The sequence below is a fragment of the Thalassophryne amazonica genome, chromosome 23 (genome assembly GCF_902500255.1).
Source record: "Thalassophryne amazonica chromosome 23, fThaAma1.1, whole genome shotgun sequence".
NCBI lineage: Eukaryota > Metazoa > Chordata > Actinopteri > Batrachoidiformes > Batrachoididae > Thalassophryne > Thalassophryne amazonica.
The window spans coordinates 28,074,846-28,096,832 of NC_047125.1; the positions used below are offsets into that span (position 1 = coordinate 28,074,846).

At 39.5% G+C, this 21,987-nt stretch overlaps 1 protein-coding gene and 1 long non-coding RNA gene across 2 annotated transcripts in view; one reads left to right on the top strand and one right to left on the bottom strand.

Moving 5' to 3' along the window:
- LOC117505381 overlaps positions 1-4,372 on the bottom strand; it is a 22,415-nt gene extending 18,043 nt beyond the window's left edge. The window contains exon 1 of the long non-coding RNA XR_004559081.1: positions 4,250-4,372. This is a non-coding gene — a long non-coding RNA (uncharacterized LOC117505381). The remainder of the gene's footprint in view (positions 1-4,249) is intronic.
- The window catches only part of LOC117505376 (serine/threonine-protein kinase DCLK2-like), a 16,237-nt gene extending 2,233 nt beyond the window's left edge, over positions 1-14,004 (top strand). The window contains exons 3-17 of the mRNA XM_034165020.1: positions 34-1,172; positions 4,215-4,624; positions 6,270-6,396; positions 6,480-6,611; positions 7,038-7,126; positions 7,436-7,508; positions 8,279-8,384; positions 8,618-8,675; positions 9,508-9,627; positions 9,716-9,862; positions 10,675-10,808; positions 11,132-11,209; positions 11,481-11,577; positions 12,848-12,928; positions 13,007-14,004. Of these exons, the coding sequence (XP_034020911.1) occupies positions 731-1,172; positions 4,215-4,624; positions 6,270-6,396; positions 6,480-6,611; positions 7,038-7,126; positions 7,436-7,508; positions 8,279-8,384; positions 8,618-8,675; positions 9,508-9,627; positions 9,716-9,862; positions 10,675-10,808; positions 11,132-11,209; positions 11,481-11,577; positions 12,848-12,928; positions 13,007-13,132 (2,220 nt within the window). The 5' untranslated portion in view covers positions 34-730 and the 3' untranslated portion in view covers positions 13,133-14,004. The remainder of the gene's footprint in view (positions 1-33; positions 1,173-4,214; positions 4,625-6,269; positions 6,397-6,479; positions 6,612-7,037; positions 7,127-7,435; positions 7,509-8,278; positions 8,385-8,617; positions 8,676-9,507; positions 9,628-9,715; positions 9,863-10,674; positions 10,809-11,131; positions 11,210-11,480; positions 11,578-12,847; positions 12,929-13,006) is intronic.
- Positions 14,005-21,987: the final 7,983 nt, after the last annotated feature.

The following is a 21,987-nucleotide window of genomic DNA, read 5'->3' on the forward strand; positions in this document are numbered from 1 at the left end:
TTTTGAGGGGATATAAATGTTGAGTTCCTACAGGCGGTCTACAACATCATTTGATTTTGAAATAACGGCCCAACATCGGCACGGGCATGAAAGCAGCATCAGAGTCCATCCTGTATCTGGACAGTCCAAGGCCGAGGTCAAGATTGTGTTCTGCAGCCACGGAAATGTGGAAGTGGCCTTGAGCCAATAGTTGCAAACATCATAAAACACTGGATTAAAGCACCAATGAAAGACTGAAGTTTTAAGAATTTTTAAACATTTAACAGACTTGTGATTCCCAGATGAAAGTGGACTAGTTTCCCATTTGTCCAAACTTACATGCACAAGAGGGCATGACTGAAAATCCACCCAGATTCTTTAATCTGGATTACCGATGCTGTACTTGGGTTACAGAGTTCAGGTACTACAACTGAGACAGCAAAATATCACAACCAGGTTCTTCATGGTTCTTTGGTTAGGTTGACTGGACCTCAGTACCGGCCCTCTTGCAAGGAGTTGCTGGTACTTGAACAACAGAATCTAAAGCCATAATTTTCTACAACTACAACCAGATGCACAAAAAGTTGTCTTCTGTCAGTAAAAAGACCTGGTTCCACAAACATCCCTGGTTATGAAAACCAGACTACTACTGCGGTGACAGTTACAAACAAACCATCAGGATTTATATCCCTGAACAAATGAACATTACCCATCAGCGACTCAGCTGAACAATCCCAGATCATTAATCACAATGTCTCTGAGCAGTAAAACGATTGAACTGGAGCATTTTGACAAACGTGACAAAGTCCGTCGTGGACGCTCGCCTCGCACCAAGAGGGATGACTCCAGTAGTAGTGCTGGCGGTGGCGGCGGATCCGGCCCCAGCTCCCGGGGCAGTAGCCTGGTTCCTAGCCCTGCACACAGCGCCAACTGTAGCTATTATCGGACTCGAACCCTCCAGGCACTTACATCGGAGAAAAGGGCCAAAAAGGTCAGGTTCTACCGTAACGGAGATCGGTACTTTAAGGGTCTGGTGTATGCGGTTTCCAGTGACCGGTTCCGCTCATATGATGCGCTGTTGATGGAGCTGACACGTTCATTGGCTGATAACCTGCATCTGCCTCAAGGGGTGCGTGTGATCTACACCATCGATGGCAGCAAGAAGATCACGAGTATGGATGAGCTGGTGGAAGGTATGCCTCCAAACTCACAAGTCCTGATATCCGACAGCGGGTAAACTGAAGGAGTCACTGTAGAACCTGGTCACCATAACAGGACGTAGATCTCAAGTGTGACTTAAATGCTAGTGTTGTAGGATAAAATGCTAACTGTAGACTTCAGAATTACTTGTTGACTCGTTACTGTATCTGCGCAGAGCCTCCCGCAGGGATATCGGGACATTTAATGCGCCGCAATGTCACTCAAGTGTCGCGCTCTCCATCACTCGGTCAATCAACGGATCTGTCCTCCTTAAACCTGCTCACTGTCTCCGCCTTGTCTTTTAGCTGGCAAACACACACAAAAATTATTTTGCAGAGCCCTCAGAGAGCGCATACCTCTTCAAAAACTGGAATACTGAGTTTGATTTAGCAACTCCAGGGTTTTGGAAAAGCTTAGGCCTGTACCGCGGACACATCTCTTGAATTTTGATGCAAATCAAAAAAGCAAATGGATTAGGGGCAGGTGTGGTTGTCAGGAAGAGAGACAGAGAAGTAAGCTGTTACTTTCTCCTTCTTTCACAGTGCTTATGTTCTAAAATTCAAATAAGACGGTTATACGTCCATACAACCCAGTGACAAAGATTTTTTAGATGAATTTAGCTATGAAAGATACAGCCCAGTCTCACGCTATTAGATCATGATACTGTCATGAAATGTAGCCAATTTTCATTAATTAATTAATGCTAACCCTAAAAATAATCATGACCTCAAACCAAATGCCCAACATCGGGCACGTAAAACACCTCCATTCGTGATCTATTACTTTGTGATACCATCATGAAAATCTACTACTATGTGAAGGTATCACAATCTAATAGATTAGCTCACTTTACATGATGGCATCACGAACTGCCGTGAGATTGCTTTGGAAAGAAAACAAAGGAGATGGTCGAGTTTGGTACACAGTGAATGGGGCATGCGAGGGAGAGAGCGTTAATCATTATTTTCTGATTGCTTAACAATGATTTCACCAAATAACATGGTCACAATGCCACACAATGTTTGGAAAAAAATGTGTTCAACTATAACCAAAGCAGACAGCAAAGTAAATTGGTTCTTCGTCTTCATAAGTGCAATAATTCTATGAGTTTCATGAAGTTCAGCTGAAAAGCTTTTGAGCAAACCTGCTCCTGACTTCAAACAAGAGATTGTTTGGTCCGATTATTGCCTGAAGGCCTTCATCCAGAAGCCGTCCGGTGTCTGCGCAGCATCACTTATCATCAATATTGATGCCATCGGTTGCTGGCTAATGACTGTTAGTGCAGGAAATTGTGGAGACAGAGACAGCGTGCTAAGGGACAGACGCATCGCTCGTCAGCACTTCCTGCACTTAACACACGGCAATCGGAGCAAACGATCAGCGTCACGCCACGTGACCGAAGTGGAAAACTCATCAGCTACATTGATGCTTTTAAACCACCAAATGGAAAAGAATATTCATGCCTGCAGGAGATTCTTTGGATGCTTTTATTAGAAACTTGTTATTCGGATGGGTTTTAACTGGCGATCAGTGCTGGCACTATTAACACACATCACGGTGGAAATAAGAGAAGTACTGTAAGGTGTCTTTTGTCAGAAGCTGCTTGGTCTAAAATTGTTCTACTTGGTCAAGTTGCATAAATTTTGCTTAAAGCAAAGGTCATAACTTCCAGGTCTCAATGGTTAAATGGATTACTTCCACTAGTAATTATTTTTTGTTAAATATGCGATTGTCAACCAAAGTCTCTTTAGACTTTTGCGTCTTTACATCTGGTGGGAATTGAGCTTATAACCGCAAGCAGCAGTGCCGCCTTGCTGAACCTGGTCCATGACAGACAGGAGGTCTGTCATATTTTTGTTTATCGAGTGGAGTATTTGTTGCCGTAATCCTGGATTAAAGAGCAAAGTGGGAGTCAGGAGGAGCAGAGACAAAGATACAACACAGGGGGGAGGAAAGGAGAAAGAGTGGTATCAACGTGGCCTGCAGGGGGAGCCATTCAGTGTGTTGCTCGAGGTCATGCTGGTCCGTGTGTCATTCCCTGGAAAACCAGTTCTACCACCTGACCCACATACACACACTCAGCCTGGTATTTGCTCAATCCCTTACAGGTTGACACCCATCGTGTGGAACGATGGATTCATGAGGTGAACCCGATGACCCGAGACCACAACTGTTTGGTGTAAAACATCCAGTTTTAACGCCTCCTGTTAACAGCAGAGGTCGAACGGTTCACAGTCAGATGTGATTGAACCCAACATCCTCTGTGCACTCACGTACATACACAATGTGGCAATTTCTAAGTGAGTCTATCATTAGCCAACTTTAATGTAGAAAAAGAGAAAAAAACCTCCAAATTGATTTGTGAGCAATCAGATCCAAGGAGGATGTGAACTCTGGCTATTTTCTGCATAAAAATGGCCGCCATTTCCAAACGAACAAATGTACGCAAATAATATTGTGATGGAAACAATGTCAATGAGTAATACTGCGTCCTTGTTAAATTTAAAGAAAAGTTATCAGATGGTTTGCGTAAATATGGCTGCCATTTCAAAAACAAACAAACAAACAAAAAACAACAACAAAAACCCCAAATCTATAGCTATCATTTTTTGATGTGAAATATGTCAATAACCCATATTACACCCTTGTCAAATTAGAAAAAAGTGAGACAGTTTTTGAGAAACTGCTCAAAATGGCTTTCGGAATAAAAAAATGGCCGCCATTTCCAAAGGAACGAATCTACGAATATAATTTTTAGACAGGAACAATCGCAATGATGACCCATATTATGCCTTTGCCAAATCAGAAACAAAGTGAGACAGTTTTAGAGATATCGCAATAAACAGACGATGACTACGACGGACGCTGCGCCACAAATACACAATTCGGTCTTGTCTGCATTAAAATTTGTAAAAAGGAAATGAGTGAGGGAAGCCACCAAGACACTCATGACAACTCTGAAGGTTTTATAAGCTTCTGTGGATGTGACCGGAGAGAATCAGCCCTCCTGAAACTCTTCCCTTCTTTCTGCTCAGGTGAATGTTACGTTTGCGCCTCCAATGAGCCTTACCGGAAGGTCGACTACACCAAGATCTCCATCCAGAGCTGGAAGCCTGGTGCCAGCACCGGGATCAGCACCGCTGGCTCAGGCTCGGGCTCGGGCTCAGGCTCAGGCCATTCCGCGGCATCGGCGGGAGTGTCTGTGAGTACAGCGCCCAGCTCCAAAGAACGTCCCGAAGGCCGAGAGGGCAGAGAGAGCAAAGACTTCATCAAGCCCAAGCTGGTGACGGTCATTCGCAGCGGTGTGAAGCCTCGCAAGGCGGTGAGGATCCTGCTGAACAAGAAGACGGCCCACTCCTTCGAACAAGTGCTGGCTGACATCACTGAGGCCATCAAGCTGGACTCGGGTGCGGTGAAGCGGCTGTACACGCTGGACGGGAAACAGGTGAGAAAAAACACGATGACTTTAGTGGTGCTACAGTGGTTACATCATCTTTTAATTACATTTCATTTAAAATCACGTTGCAGATACTTGTTTTCACGGAAAGCAGCGCTCGAAATTTACTGAAATGTGTTACCTGTATTAAAAAACAAATAATTTCTATGTCGTTATAACAATAAATTAATATATCTGTGAAAATTAAATATGTTTTCCTGTGACGAGAAGCAGAGTGAGTCTGTTTAAATCCTGGAAACACCTCAGTCAGCTCAGCTTTGATTTATTTATTTTATTTTATTTTTTGCTTGCATCTGGTTTTTCTTTGATGGTGTCGAAGCGACTGCTCGCTGATCCTTCCTTACACTCTTTTTGTGTGGATTCAAACGCATCATGTGTTGACTGTCTGAGCTATTTTTAACCACACAAACTGTCCAATAAGCTCGGAAGTGTTCAAATTTACTCCGACGCTCCAGAAATATTAAAATCAAAGCAATGCAACTATAGGCTGCTTTCAAAATAAAAGCATTCACAAAATTCAACCTGTTAGTATGCACTTTTAACATAAGCTGTTGAAATAAAGATAAAAAATAAAAGAAGAGCTAAGAAAAGTATGTTAGAAGGGTTGACAGGAGTTTTGTGAAAATCATTTTTTTCTGCAAACACAAAAGCATAAATTCCACAGCAGACGTCCAAAGCCAGCCCCTGGGATGAGAAAACACTTCTTACCCTTTGTGATGATGCATTTTGCTTTAAACCATAAATAATCCACAATTTAAATCCACTCCTACCAGCGTGTTGATGCTTAATGAATGCTTTTATTTTGAAGGCAGTGCATCAGTCTTTTATTCTCTCAGATGCTCCATCTGCCTCACACCACTTCAGTCATTTCACATCCAGTCTGAATGGAACAAGGCCGCCTTGTGTGTGCGTGAACATGTAATTAAATGCGTGTTGCGGGGACACAAATCAGGTCTTGCACGCGACATGCGCCCTTTACAGAGACAAAAGGTCAATCGCTGCAACCCCATGTTACATTAGTGCAGTTAAAACTGTGGTTCTGGTCCTCTGGGTTTTTTTTTTTTTTCCAGTTTGTGCCACCACTTCGAAAAGCAGAGCCGGGATCCCGTCCACACAGGTTACCATGGCACCCGCTCATGCATTAACAACCACCGACTCCGTAGAAACACAGTGTGCAGCAGACAAGGGGTTTAAGAAGAAACACCGGGTTTAGAGATAAACGCCAACATCAAGGACAAAAGGAGGATAGGAAAGGGGAGGGTGATGGGTGAGGAAGGAGAGGGGAGGAGGAGGAGACGTCTGGTTAGTGAAACACCGCATTCAAAATACAGTTTATAACAATAGCTGAAAGTATTACAAACTAAAACGTGCATTTTTTATTTTAATTTTATATTTTCTTTTTATGATTCAAAGGTTTGGGGGAGAAGCCAAATTGAGAATCAGAGTTAGAATTAATCATATAGATATATATATATATATATATATATATATATATATATATATATATTAAAAAAAACACCCAGATGCATGAAAATGTACATTTTGGTCTGTGGTCAATCATATTAATTCACTGTAACTGAAAACCTCAGCTACGTTGTCATAACTGACATACACATATTTTGTTTGTGTGTAGTTGACGTGTCTGCAGGATTTCTTCACCGATGATGACGTGTTCTTGGCGTGTGGCCCGGAGAAGTTCCGCTATGCCCAGGATGACTTTGTGCTGACACATAGCGGCAAATCGCAAGCCTTCGTCAACGGTGAGGGGTACATGCAGGCTAGCTGAGTAACCTTGATTTTTCATCAATCTGAATTTTTTTTTTGTTTACAATAATAACTTCAGAATGCAGAGCAAAGGTGTCTCGATCCACCGCCCCTCAGAAGACAACAATTCCCAAGACTCCTAGTAGCTCTGCCTTGCCCTCCTCTAAGACGCCTCCAAAACCACCACCCAGAACAAAATCACCTGGACCAGGTAAGACATTGATCTATAAACCAGATAAATAATTAATAAGATAAATCCGTTCCTGGCTAAAGCTGTCAAACCTTCTCTCTACTCTACATTTCCTCTAAAGTCCTTAATATTTTACATTCTAGGGTGATAACTACCTGCCACGCCCTTCTCAAGGGCATTTCTAAAGAATTTACCAGCCCAAGAAGTTAAATGTATTTCCCTTCAGTTACAGAATCATCTCTGTTTCTTCTAAAGTCAAATTTTGGTGTTAATAATTACAATTTAGACATTTTGAGGATTCGTTGAGTCAGTAATGGGTTGGATGTTCTAGCTTTGGCCAAAAAGTTCAGAGACCACAGCACAATCGTCCATGACGGAATTTGGTCACAAATGGTCCTTGAAATTTTCACTGTGACCAATCACATGGCTGCTTTATCTTTCCTACAGCCAATGAGGCCTCTGGACCGCAGTCACCAGGGAAAGCATCGAGGTCTAGCCCCTCCCCAACCAGTCCTGGAACAAGACGCAGCCTCAAGGTCAGATTGATTGATTGATTATGTAATTAATTGATTTGAGTTTTTCCACATATTGTCAAGAATCACAAATGAATAAAACTACTGGAGTTGTAACAAGAAATAGCCCGGAGTACCCAAAAATAATAAAAATTAGAATATAAATGAAAATAATGAGTTAATTAAAAAAATAAATCAAAATGTAACAATCACTTATGGTTTCAAAAACCAAACAAACAAACAAACAAAAACATGATTTCTAGCCTGTTTCATGTAGAATTTTTTTTTCTTTTTCATAAGATACAAAACATTCTTTAATATTTTTCCCTACAGGTGTCTCCTCATCGAGCCTCATCCACAGACATGAACGGGGAGGCGGAGCCACCCGATGACACCACTGTTGAAGGTGTGTTAGTGTCAGTCAATCAATCAATCAATCAAAAAAAAAAAACAAACAAAAAAAAAACACTATTCATCAACCACTTCACTAATTATTTAAACCAAGATGTCATTTTTAAGTCGTTTTAAACTGCTTAAATTAGATAATAGCTGTTTTTAAATTGATATTTGTACAGTAATATCAAAAAAAGACAACAGTTGAACCAACTTAATTGAATGGTTTCAATTGTTAACACTCAAATTAATTATTTTTTTAAATAAATTAGTAAATTAGAGTTGATCTAACTTACTAACTTAATTTTAAATAACGTAATTCATTCAGGTGTAACCAATTGAAACATTATTAAGTTGGTTCTTTTTTCAGTGGACTTAAACCAAACAATTTTACAACATAGATTGAGTGCTTTAAATTGCTTTTAAATTAAAAGGTAAATGGACTGCATTTTTAAAGCGCTTTTCCATCTGCATCAGATGCTCAAAGCGCTTTACAGTAATGCCTCACATTCACCCGGATGTCAGTTTAATGTTTTAAACTGCTTTAAAACAGGGATTTGAACAGAATAAACTAAAACGTGCCTTTAAGCTTCTTTGAGAGATTTACAAACCAGCTTAAACAAAATTATTTATTGTCTTATTTTTACTGTTCTACACCGAGGACAGATGGGCTTAAACTGCTTTCAGTTGAGTTTGAATTGGACAAAGAAAGCTAAATGTCAGCAAATGTTTGTGTTTGAAAATCTGAAACCATTTTACTGACGAACTCTTCTTCTCCGACAGTAAACGGTAATCGCTGCATTTCTTCATCCACCATAAATGAGAAGTACAAAATTGGCAAAGTCATAGGAGACGGGAACTTTGCTGTGGTGAAAGAATGCGTGGAGAGGTAAAAAAGTAATAAATCTAAGTTTATTCCACTTAACAATAAAGCAATATTTGGACATAATTTTAAAAAATGTCACATATCAATTTATTGAATTATATATCATTTTTTAAAGCTAAAAAAGATTTTTAGTTATTTTTTTAAAACTTTAAATATCATTTCAGTCAAGCTGTTGATGTCTATCTTGAAAGTATTATTATTATTATTATGTATTTAGTGATTATTTTCATTGACAGGTCGACGGGTCAAGAGTTTGCTCTGAAGATAATTGACAAAGCTCGATGTTGTGGGAAGGTAAACTGACAGCACTGATAGATTTTCCGATCAGTATTACTTAAAGGGTGCTTTAAAACGGTTAAATGCACAAAGCAGAAACAAAAAACCATCTGCTGGTTGCAGAGTATTTGATGCACGCTGCACCTGACAGTGGATTACTACAACCGTATTATCAATAAGCAAATTAAATCATGCATTTAATGCCACAACCTCCAGCCAGTTAGAAACATCAAGTAAAAGATGTTGAGAGTCAAGACGGCTCCTTCCCAAGTGCAGGACCAACAGACTGAAACACTCCTTTGTCCCTCAGGCCATCAGACTGTACAACTCCTCACTCGGAGGGAGGAGGAGTAACAGGAAGACAGGGGACGGGAAGGAGAGGAACAATAATAGTCAATATATTTGTATTTATATTTTGGAAATTGTTTTTGACTTTCACTTTTGATACTCTGTGTGCTTCTTACCCTCTGCTTACAATGCTAGTGAAACCTCAATTTCCCTGAGGGAGTCTTCCCAATGGAATAATAAAGTTCTATCTAATCTAATCAAATTTAATCTAAAGTGATATTTACGAAAGATATGACAAAACAGACAATTCTCAATAAATGTGCCATGTTTTTAGTAAATCCGGTTGCATGATTGTGCTCGAAAAGGAAACTCCCACAAACAAACGTGCAATGTTTGCTAGCTGCAAAAATAACTGTGTCCACACATTTCCGCCACCAACTTGTCACTGATCCGCTTCAGTAAGTCCTGACATGGAATTTGAGGCTTGCTGCTCACGCAAGCGTCAATCAAAGTGTTGTTTCTCAGCTTCGGCTTGTCAAAAAAAATAAGACTGTGCCTGCAGGAGCACCTGATAGAAAATGAAGTGGCAGTGCTGCGACGGGTTCGACATCCCAGCATCATCCAGTTAATCGAGGTGGACGAAACGCCCACTCAGCTCTTCCTGGTCATGGAGCTTGTAAAGGTGCCTCATCAACTTCCTCTGCTCCTTCTTCTTTAACGCAACTATCTTTTAAAGAGCTAATAAAGTTTTCGTTTTACCCCACATTCAGGGCGGCGACCTTTTTGATGCCATCACATCCTCCACCAAGTGCAGCGAGCGCGACGCCAGTGCCATGGTGTACAATCTGGCCGGAGCCATAAAGTACTTGCACAGAATGAACATCGTCCACCGAGACATCAAACCAGAGAACCTGCTGGTACGTAACTATACTTCGTTTAGAAAAGCACAAAGCTGGCGGTGTCAGGAGCCCCTTAATGGATTTAAGTAATTTCACGCCCATTAACATTTCCAGTTAGAGACATTTGCTGCCGTGCTTCCTGATGGATAATGCGGCAAAGAACCAGTTGGATGATGTTCACAGTGAACCAGGGATGTGTCCATTTCATTTCCCTGCCATCGATGGGGAAGTATACTAGGGGAGCTACGACCACTACCTTTGCACCCCCCAGGACTAAACCAAACCAACTTTTTTAGGTTCCTTAGATGACCCCAAAACACAATCAGGATGTTCCCAAAAATAAAAACTGGCCTCAAGCCAATTATCCAAGATGGTGTCCAAGATGGCCACCAAAATGTTTTTTTCACTAAAACACCAATGATTTATTATTAAGTCTGTTGTTTGTTCCTACTATGTATTTTAATGATAAGGGTCTATTGGCGGCCATTTTGAATGTTAAACCCATGAATGAATTTAGTTTAGGCACAAATGAGTTTGCTGTGACCTGCAATGGTCTTCCCATTGAATCTCTGTGATATTTATGTTGCTTCTATGTTGTTTAAAGGTGTTTTAGTGAAAGACCCTATTTTGGTGGCCATCTTGGATAACTGGCTTGAGGCCAGTTTTTATTTTTGGGAACATCCTAATTGTGTTTTGGGGTCGTCTATGGAATCTAAAACAGCTGGTTTGGTTTAGTCCTTGGGGGTGCAAAGGTAGTGGACGTAGCTCCCCTAGTAGTATCTCTGTCTATTTTGGATTGTTGGAAGAATTTTTGCCTTCTTATACTGCAGGTTTGTGAGTATCCAGACGGCACAAAGTCATTGAAGCTGGGAGACTTTGGTTTGGCAACGGTGGTGGAAGGACCGCTGTACACGGTGTGTGGGACGCCAACATATGTTGCCCCAGAGATCATTGCGGAAACCGGGTAAGACGGAGTTAGTGGTACATCACACATAGTGTATTTTTGCGAACGTCAAAGTCATTACAGTGGTACAGAAAGAGCTGCCAAAGAAACCAAAATTCAAAGACATCCAGTCGGCACATTAGGTTGGTGTCCATCGTCTGTGCTTCCAACACAAAATACTCAAACCAGCATTCTTTAAATCTGCTTTCTTTGGATGAAATATATCTAAGAACTGATTTTCATGTACTCATCTATTATATTATATTCCTGCTTATTCCACATACATGTTTTATTCCTTTAGTTCCAGTCTTATGTGTGATTACCTGCTGTGTTTGTGGTCGCAGTTACGGGCTAAAGGTGGATATCTGGGCGGCGGGAGTCATCGCCTACATCCTGCTGTGTGGGTTTCCGCCCTTCAGAAGGTCAGTAGGTACAACATCATCCACAAAAACCAATCTACAAAAACCATCTAGAAAAACCAATCAGAGACCCAAATGACATTTATGACCACTCAGTCAGGTTAATGTGATTAATGAGGGTTAGTTGTTTTACAAGTTGTGATATGTATATATATTTTAAAAAGTAAAAAAAAAAAAAAAATCCAAAGCCCGCCTTGTGGTTCCAATGTGTTTCTGATTGAATCTTGTCAAGTCTTTATCCTTGATTCTTTGAATTCCACTATTCCCTCATCAGTGAGAATAATGTCCAGGAAGAGCTGTTTGATCAGATCCTCAGAGGGAAGCTGGAGTTCCCGTCTCCAGATTGGGACAACATCAGCCTGCCTGCCAAGGTAACGCGCAAAATCCCGATTGGACATTTTCCCAAATAATGAAACCATCCGATATCGAGGCCATTGGACTGCTGTATCCAGAACACAAAAACCACGTAGTTAAACCCAGTTGTTCATATTATTGTTTTCTCAGCATGGATGGACTCACAATGTGGAACAAGACTAGAACAAAAACCTCCACAGACATGAAATTTTGTAAAACCGCTGTAAATGGGAACCACCCCTTTTGTAAGCAGATGGTTTTGAGAAGCAGCTAGGTGGTGCAAGTTTAAAACATAAGGTGTTTTACTGTTAAGAACCCCTCGGCTGATGCAAAATACAACATTATTGGGGAACAGCGACCTACCATCCCCCCCTAAAAAAGTAAGTCAAGATGACCTATCTTCAGTAGTCTTCTTCTCCACCCCAACATGCATCACTGTAATGAACATCCCATAACTTGTCCAGGTGGTATTGTGTTTATGTAGTCAGTCACTGACCAAGCTGACTTAGTTCCTAAGAAAGGTCCGTCAATGTGTCCAATCTTCAGAAGGCATCTGGTCCATTTTTTGATGCATCATTGACAACCAAAATGATAAAAAAAAAAAAATCTCTTGGCCTGAACAATTTGACCCCCCCAAAAAAACATAGGTCAAGGTGACCAGTCTTCAAAGGCCTTTGGTCCATCTTAAGATATAATCATTGGCATCAACATGATATACATTCTTTGGCTAATTTAAGGGTTAATTTGTGCTTGTCAACACATGGACAAACAGACAGAAAGACAGGAGGAAGGATGACAAGATGATGACAGTGCCCCTCGGCTTTCATTTGTATAGCACCAAATCACAACAAAGTTGCCTCAAGGCGCTTCACACAACTAAGGTCTAACCTTACCAACCCCTAGAGCAAGCACATAGGTGACAATGGTAAGGAAAAACTCCCTCTGATGATTTGAGGAAGAAACCTGAAGCCGACCAGACTCAGATGAGTGACCATCTGCTTGGGCCATGCTACAGACAACTGACAAAATGAAAAAAGGAAATTTTGGGAGTCCATGCTGGTGCACAGGATGAGTTCAGTATTTTAAATTTAGGTATTATTGCTTCAGAGTGTTTTTGAGGACATCAGCATAATAACTAATGGTGGCTTCAGTGTATCATCTCTAAAATTTAGACAGTACTTAATGGTACCCTGAGAGAAATGACTCCAGGTTGTTTTGCAGTAGATCTGATGTGACATGAATTCAGTTTCCTGCAGCATGCTAACAGCCACGTGACCTGTTCCTCAGATGCTGATTAGCCAGATGCTGCAGGTAAACGTGGATGCTCGCTTCACTGCTGAGGAAGTCCTGTCGCACCCATGGGTGACGGTGAGTGCAACACATCAAGGTACCTTTGCACGTTTTCCTTGTCAGGCCTAAAAGTTTAAAAGAGATTATGTCCTGCAGGATGAGACCCCGATAGACTCCAACACTGTGAGCAGCACTGAAGATCAGCACAGTGAAGACACCTTGGAGCCAGATCAGGAAACTCCACTGCTGGAAACCAAACAGGTTCCTTCACCATTGGTCTAGAACATGTCTAATGGAATTACCTCCCGTCTAGTCTACAACACATTATTCCTGCAACCGGGCATCAAACAAGTTCCTAACTACTGGATAGCAACTCATTTCATCTACTGGAACCCAAATAAGTTGGCAGGTCTAGAACGTATTTAGCTTCACCTCCTGGAAACTAAAACACTGTATATCATATCCGGATGGAACCATCTTGATGTTTTTTTTGCCAGATACTGAACAAGCACCTTCAGCTCCAGTCCAGAACACACCCCTTTTCATACAATGGAACCGAATGAGTTGGCATCCAACACTTGATTTTCAACTGGAAGCCAAACGTATTCTCCCTGTGCTAGACCAGAATATGTTTACGGGAATTAAAGATTTACAGTCGCACACCTCATTTCTTCACATGGAATCCATCTTAGTTCCAGGCAACATTATCCCACGGCAGCCAAAACCTGTTGCATCCCTTATGGTCTACTCTACAACATGTACTATTTATCAACTAGACACCAAACAAGTTCCCTTAGCAAATAACACTGAAAACGACTCATCTCATGAAAACCAAATTTCTGCTCTTGTAAACCAAACACATTTTCTTTCTTGTTGGTTTGAATACTTCTAGTTTCTTATATTGAAAAGAGACACATTCCTTTCATCACTTAGATGCCAAAAGAATACCTTCAGCTCTGGTCAAGAAGATGGTTAGTCACCATTCATTAGATATCAAATAATCTCCTTCACATAGATCTTGTAAACGTCTCAGTTAATCTATTAGAACTCAAACTAACTCAATATATTTTCAGCTTTCATTGATGTACCTGAGATGTGACAGAATTATGCTAAATATAACACCACCTATAGGTCATCCATAAATGGTACACTTAGGGATGTTCTGTAATCACAGTACCCAACTGTAACATTTGACAGTAATTTTGTTGTGGTACTCGAACACGTAATTCAAACCAACTTTGAGAGGTATTTCATGTTATGCCCTTATGAAATGCACCAATTGCAAAACTTAAGAATACCTGGTCTGCCATCTCCAATGGACCTTCACAGGGTCTAACATTGGTACTTAAGATGCAATAAAAAAAAAAAAATGTGTTAGCACCAAGACTATTTGGGATCTAGATTCCAAACCATTTCATCAGATCTACTGTAGATCTACAGGTTGACCTCTTGGTTTGTCTCCTGTTTCACACACTGTAAAATTGGTTGCTGCTCAACTGGAAACCAAGCACACACTTTAATCTACATCCTAGAGAAATGTCTTCTATGATCCCTTGGAACTAAACAAGATCCCTCACTGCTTAATGAGAAGAAGTACTTCCAAAAATCTTAATTAATGTCTAATTTACTCAATGGAAACCAAACAGACCCAAATTCCATTCCAACCCTTATCACTGAGTACAAATGGAAGCTATTGGATTATGTCTGCTCTAGGATGTAATATATGACATCAGATCTACTCCAAATGTTTTCTCCTCAATGATCCAGAAGATCTCCTTTTTGGAAGTTGGAAATATTGCTAGTTTAGAATACTTCCTCTTTTAATGACTGGAATTCAAGTGAATTTCCTCTGTTCCCAAGCCAATCTGATTGAGTGGACTGGAAACTAAAGACCTGTCTCTGCTGTGGTACTGGAACACATTGTTTCTAGATGTTCCCCCAGCATCTTGTCTCAAATGCATTATGTTTCACCTACTGGAAAAACAAAGTTCTCTCATGCAACATTTCTACAACTTTAAACTTAAGAAGTGATCTTGCCGTCATCGATCATCTAGTCTGGATAGTACTTATGGTAATCGACTGAAAATTACACAAATCCCGTCTCTGCTGCTGTATCTTGGGAAAGTGTTTACCTCCTTACGGGTAAGGACCTGTGAGATGGCCAGAAGTTTCTAAAGGATGGGTCTTTTCCAGACCAGGAAGGATCTACGCACGCTCACTGCTGCTCGTACGACACATATCGAACAACACTGGGATGCTGTGCAGGTGCTTTTGGACATAATCCCATTTCATCCCCCTGAGGCCAGCTCTGACACTTGTCATTTAAAGCCTATAAACAAGGCCTGGACACACTTTAGTAGAGACACTCTTCATATACAAATGGTCCTCAGTTAGGGATTATATTCTCCCTGCCTCTTGGCGACCGCAATGTCTTCCATGTATTTTGAGAAATGCCCCATTTCTCCTGCCTTTTACCCTCCAGCTCTTTCTCTTTGTTGGCCCAAAGGACTTTTCCTCTGTTGTCCAACTTGGCGCTCACTGATCCCAGGAGATATGCGAACACTGTGCCTGTTTACGCTGCCAATGAATTCCTTGTAATGCGTTAAAGCTCAACGATTTCTTCCATTTAGTCCCCTTAGACTCCAGCGTTTCTTCACGCTACGTTCATTGTTTTTAGTTTTTGGAGCTTTTACACGAAACTGAACTTCTTACGCAAATGTTTACCCTTAAACATTTAAACTTTGTACTTCCTGAGTAAAGAACTCTCAGTCCACTGTAAAATCCAATGAGGAGATATGAGACGTTTTGTGCCAACACTGTTTGGACTGTCCAAAAATCTGTCAAGTTCTAGAATACGTAAGTGTTGAATCAGATGTTTGCCCGCATAGTCAAAGCAAATACTGCAGATTTTTTCAGGAATTAAAAACTAAAAACAATGGATAAGGTCCACTTAGTGCCATGGTCACTCATCCTCACCTCTTCTCTGTACGGTATCTCAAATTAACTTGCAAACCTCTTTTTTCAATTTGAGATGTTCCACAGTGTTCTAGTGTAGTACAACCCCTGGCAAAAATTATGGAATCACCGGCCTCGGAGGATGTTCATTCAGTTGTTTAATTTTCTTGATTTCTTATAGTGTTTCTTAAAGCCTGAAAGTTGCCATTTGAAATGAATTTAGTTTTGTGTCATGTCTGTGATCTGCTTTTTTTCTACAAAATTAACTGAATGAACATCCTCCGAGGCCGGTGATTCCATAATTATTGCCAGGGGTTGTAGATAACAGAATATTTGCAAAGGAATCCTTCAAATCTGGTTTTAAATCACTAAAATTTGACTGTGAATACCCTTTGGTACATATTTTAGAAAAATAACATTAGCCATTTGAATTTTCAATAGGGGGCCAAGTAGGAGTCACCTGAAGAATTGCACAGGGGACAAAATTAATAAATGCTCCAGTCACATTGAAGGCGATACCACATTATGTGTCTGAAATCAAAGATTCCAAAAAGGTATAGTTTTGACTATGTATGACTGAATGTTATGGAATTATGAGGTAACTAGAAGCACTCAAGAGAGTGCAAAACCTCCGCCAAGGCCATGGGGTCACTGACGCCATAACATCTACACGCCGCGGAATCATTGAACCTAAAAAAGTCTAACAATGATGTTTGCTCAGTAGTAAAAAAAATTTCATCTGCTGTGACTGGATAGCATGTATCCTTAGCGCTTGGCATCACAGTTTATTGCAACTTGCACCTTTCCCAGAAGCTACTGTCATCTGAGCACTGATATTGATATTGCATGTGCTTATAGACAAAAACAAATGAGAGACAAAATTCAATTATTATTCAACTAAACTGCAACTATATTAATTTTTTAACATTTATGAAACACTTCTCTAAATAAATAACAGTAAATTCTGAAATAGAACTATTTTTTAAGTGTTGCATGTGCTTCATAATGAAGTGCACCTTCTATATATTCAGTGAAGTGCACCGAAGCAGAATATATACGACAGTAAGCCAAATTGTGCACATCACTGAACAAAGTACAGTGATGTGCACTGAACCTGAACTTAACCACTGCTGAGTATACTGCTGACTCATCACTTTGCTTTTGCTAAGTGAAGTAATCTGGATAGTGATATTCATTGCCACTAAAATATAATAATGCCAAATGATAGTCCTTCATCTAATAAATTCATTGTGCTCCCCAGCCTTGTATAGTTTGTCATGAGGGATTTCCTCTTTGCAGTGTGTTGTATTTGACATCGTTTACTAACAAGGCCATAGGGTCACTGACCCGAAAGAGATTCCCTCCTTGGCACAGTGATCTATTCAACAATTCAGTGTTCCAACCAAACCTATGATACATACACTTTTCTTTCCTTTATATTTGACATCCTTGACCATGAAAACATAGCACTAGAACTTGGAATCACTTTTATGTCTTTATTAGTTCAAAAGTTATTGTATAAAAACGATTTTTTCGGTAATGGCGGTTTTCTTCTGGATCTAGCTCCATAACATTTGAAGCTACATCAAATCTGATGACACCTTACTGAATCAGTACAGATTCAGCTACAATTTGGTGTTAGTTGTGCATCTCTAGCTTCATTTGTCACCTCATACTGACACATTTTCTATTTTCCCTATATTTTTGCATATTCTGGATCACCAGATCCGGAATCCGGATCCGATCATCACCAAACTTTGTTGTTTGATAGAACATTTGACTATGTTACACCCTAATTTTTTTCAATCCTTTCTGCCTTGTTTTTGTGGCGTTAGAAACTAGAATGTCAAAATTCCCCCATCCCGCAATGGTGAAGAATCCTTTAAAAAATTCCTGGATCCGGATCGTGATCCGGAACACCACTCCACAAAATTTCATCAAAAGCCGTTCAAAACTTTTTGAGTTATCCTGCTGACAAACAGACAGACAAACAAACAAACGCGACCGAAAACATAACCTCCTTGGCGGAGGGTAAAAACAGCAAGAATGATGACAAAGGTTAAAATCAGTTTGTACAAGGGTCAGAACTTAAAGTTGCTAAAATTATTGTAAAATGTGACGCAAATTATCGGTTGAGTTAATAGGGTTTTAAAAAGGAATAGTCTGCACCATGTGTCATGCTTAGTTATGATGTTACAGGGTAACATATGTCACATGTCAGAATCCAATGGACAATTGACACTGTTTGACTTTTACCTTGCAGACCAAACACTCAACATAGTCAGAATTATTCCATTTGTTAATCCTATTAGTTCAACCAATAATTTGCACCACTCTTTTTTTTTTTTTTAACCAAAATTGTGCAATGGACCTCTGTCACCATTCTTGCTGTTTTTACCCCATAACTCCATAACAGTCAGCCATAGATGGTCCAAACTATACCTTTTTGGAACCTTTAAAATCAGATGCATAATGTGGAATCTCTTTCAATATGATTGGAACATTTTTTAATTTTGAGCCCTGTGCAATTCTTCAATTGACCCCTACTTGGCCCCCTATTGAAAATTCAAATGGCTAACATTAGTCTTCTAAAATATGTACCAAAAGGTATACACCATCAAATTTTGGTGCTTGTAACTGGATTTGAACAATTCTTAGTTATCTGCTGTACTATTCTGAGATTCTCCCTGTGGATTGTGCCAACGGGCGCATCCCCCAACTCCTCCGGCCTCTAGCTTAACGGAGTATGAAATGTGATGTAAATACTGTAAATATGATCCTGTCTGTTCGCGTCTCTCCCTGTGTGAGCCAGTTGTGAAGTAGAAAAACAGTAGCAGTTTGAAAAAAAAATGCAACGAAAAGAACTGATCGCAACACAGACGTACGTCAGCACCCTGCGAAAACCGTTTTCTCCACAGAAAACATTTTTTCCACAAAAACGAAGAAACATTTCAGCATTTCAAAATTCATTAACCTGGTTTGAATAAAATAATGTTGGAAACGAGGAAAATTAAGGTTTTTTTTTTGAAGGGAGCTGATTGAATGTAATGAAAGAGGTCTTTGGGTTCTGGAGACTGGATCCAGGAGAGTTCTTGGACTTAAAATCTGGAATGTTCCAATTAGGAATCAATGTGGAAACATGTCACTCATTTGAAATCTGACCAAAAGGTTATCAACAGCGCCACCTGCAGTATGTATGTTCTCATGGACCCAATTTGGCCCAGGCCATACTGCACATCGTTATTAACTGGTTTTGTATTAAAAATAAAATAATCTAACCAATTCTTGATCCATTTTTTCGCATTTTGCTAGAACGGTTACGAACACAGCCTCTGAACACAGCATGACTCCTGGCCAAAATTGTCCAATCAGTGGCTCAGCCTTTGACCTTTTATGCCTGCTATGAACCCAATCGTCTTAACTCTTTACTTGTTGCTTTAAACCAAACAAAAAGCAGCTTTGGGTTGACCTGGGTCGCCGAGCTGCTGAAATCTTCTCGTTACGTTAGCGCCATCTTGAGTTGAACACAAAAACAAACATGATAAAAGCAGTTTGAAACTCAGAATTTATGATTTGTTCCTGAAATTTTACTCTTTAATATTAAATCTTTCCACAGTCTTCGAGCAATGAAACAATGTTGCTTCTGTTGTAACCAAACGCAACTGTAGCTCAGAAGTGGGAGGAGTTTAACATTTCGCAATAATCATGTGAAGAAAAGATGAGAACCAAGTGGATTTCAGCGAGATCTGAGTGGGTCGACTGTGTTACTTGGGTGTACTTTTTACTGCAGTGTGTCTGTCATCATTCCACACCATGCCTCATTTTTAGACGAGTATGGAATTTTTCTAAAGTGTAGTAAAGAAATTAGGATTTGGAACCAAACGGGGCTGGTTTTCCTCAAAGAAGTCTTTGAGTCTGATTCTGTCCATTCAAGTCAATTTCATAACCTCCTCCACAAAGGTTCTGTTTTCTTGCAAACCTAGTTTGTTGGATTGTTAGCAATGTTATTAATGTTGTTTGTATTAAAATTTAACAAGAATAATATTAATTTAATAACAAATAAAAAAAATTTTCCCCACCAAACTGAGTGAGAAAACTGGGTCTGACCTGGTTGGATTATGGGACTCTGAAAGGATGAACTCAAATTTAACTTCTTTAACTTCTTCATTTTAATTTTAACAACTAGACTGAAATGAAACTGGCTCCGCTCCTTTATCTGCTTCTACTCCAAAAACCTCACTGGATTAATTTCGGGGACAGACAAAATCTTTTCAGTGAGTTTCATGAAAATGTAATTATTTTAACAGGACCTATACCACAATCATTGCTTTTTGCAAATGTTTGTACAATATTTCATGAAATTCAGTTAGTTTTTCAAGAATCATGCTAATAATTTAAAAAAATACTGATGCAAGCAAGTTTTGGTGGTGGACCTTATAAAATTGTTGAACAAAAATCTCATTTTCTTTTACCTTTATTATTTATAAGCTTTGATTTTTTTTTATTATTATTATTTGTCAGTCATTTCTGGAAAATTAATTAAGCACTGCAATTTAAAAAAAAAAGAAACATTTTCAAGCTTCTGTGACTTTTGTAGATCCTTTCAGGAAAACGAGCCCCATGTAGAAGTGTTACACGTAAGAATGGCAGTGTTCCCAGGGCGTGTTAATGATGATTTGTAATGTGACGTGTGTTGATATGAAACATGTATGTTTGTTGGCATCAGGGTGCGAGATGTCGGGTGAAATAAAAGCCCCGAATTGTATTGAGAAAAAGATGCAGTCAACTGTGAAAATAAACTAATGCAGCAGCATCATCATGTTATCCTGCCGAGTCCGAGTTCCTGTGGTCTCACTCGTACTGCTGTTCAAGTGTATTATACCACTACCTATTCCCACATGACTGGTCAGCTGAGAGTTGTAACAGGAACCCTATTAAGAACCCTAAACTCATCTCTGAAGCATTCAAGAATATGGTGACCTTATCAAGAAGGAGAACTCATTAAATAATGACTTCTTTGGGTGATTCTTAGACTACGGGCACTTATTATGTCCTTGATCATATTGTATGAAAAACAGAAAAAAGGGGAAATTTCAAACATTTATAGTTATCTTACAATGAAAGTGTGTTAAGAAATTTGTTCTAGTAGTCTATGATGACTTTTTCACCTTTTTTTCAGCATCATTATATGCAAATATTGCCATTTTGTGCTTGTCCCACACCCAGACTTTTGATCTTCAATGATAAAATGAATGGTAAAGAAACGTTTTTCTAATGTTTTAAAATATCAGTAAAATAATCAAAACATATTGGGGTATTCAATGTCATACAACTGTTGTGATTTTTTTTTAAACAAAATGTAGTTGTCCCACACTATTGCCGTAATTTCCACCACAACACTGTAATGTTCCCTTTAAACAGTTTGTATGAAAGATTGTTTGGGTAGTTTCTATGGAGATAAACAGTGACATCAGAGAACATGTATATAGCGCCAAATCACAACAACAGCTGCCCCAAGGCGCTTATATTGTAGGCAATGGTGTGGGTGGAAAATTACATTTACAAGGCCAATAGTACCCGTAGTTAAAGAATCACCCCTTTATTTAATCAATATTCAGATGTGGACTTGGGGAGTTTTTTTTTTATATAAATGTATGTGGCATTTAAAAAAATTCTAATCCAATGACATCCAACAAATCTTTCTCAGAAATACCCCATGACTCAAGTTGTGATGACCTCCACCCAACTTTGTGTTTTCTCCCTTGTTTGTTTGTGAACAGCCTGGAACTCACAAGTTTTCATATATCTTTTTTTTTTTTTTTTTTTTTTAACAGAGAATTCATACCCTAATAGACAAGACCTGATTCAATTTTCAGGTCATAGGTCAAAGTCAGGAAAAAATCCTGGAAAACTGGAAAAATCCTTATCCTTTAACATTGAATGAATTTTCTAAAATTCATAACTCTGTCTAAATAGATCAATGTTATGTAGGATGGGATGGATCCTTTAGCAACTGACAAAATTGGATCTGGATCTGATCCAGATTACAGGTTTTGTGGCCATTTAAATGTAATATTAAAAACCCAATTTAATGTATATTTACATTATACCTCAATCAAATGTGCCCCAATCACTCTCATATTTGAAAGTGAGGGCAGACTGGCACTCACTATCACCTGAAC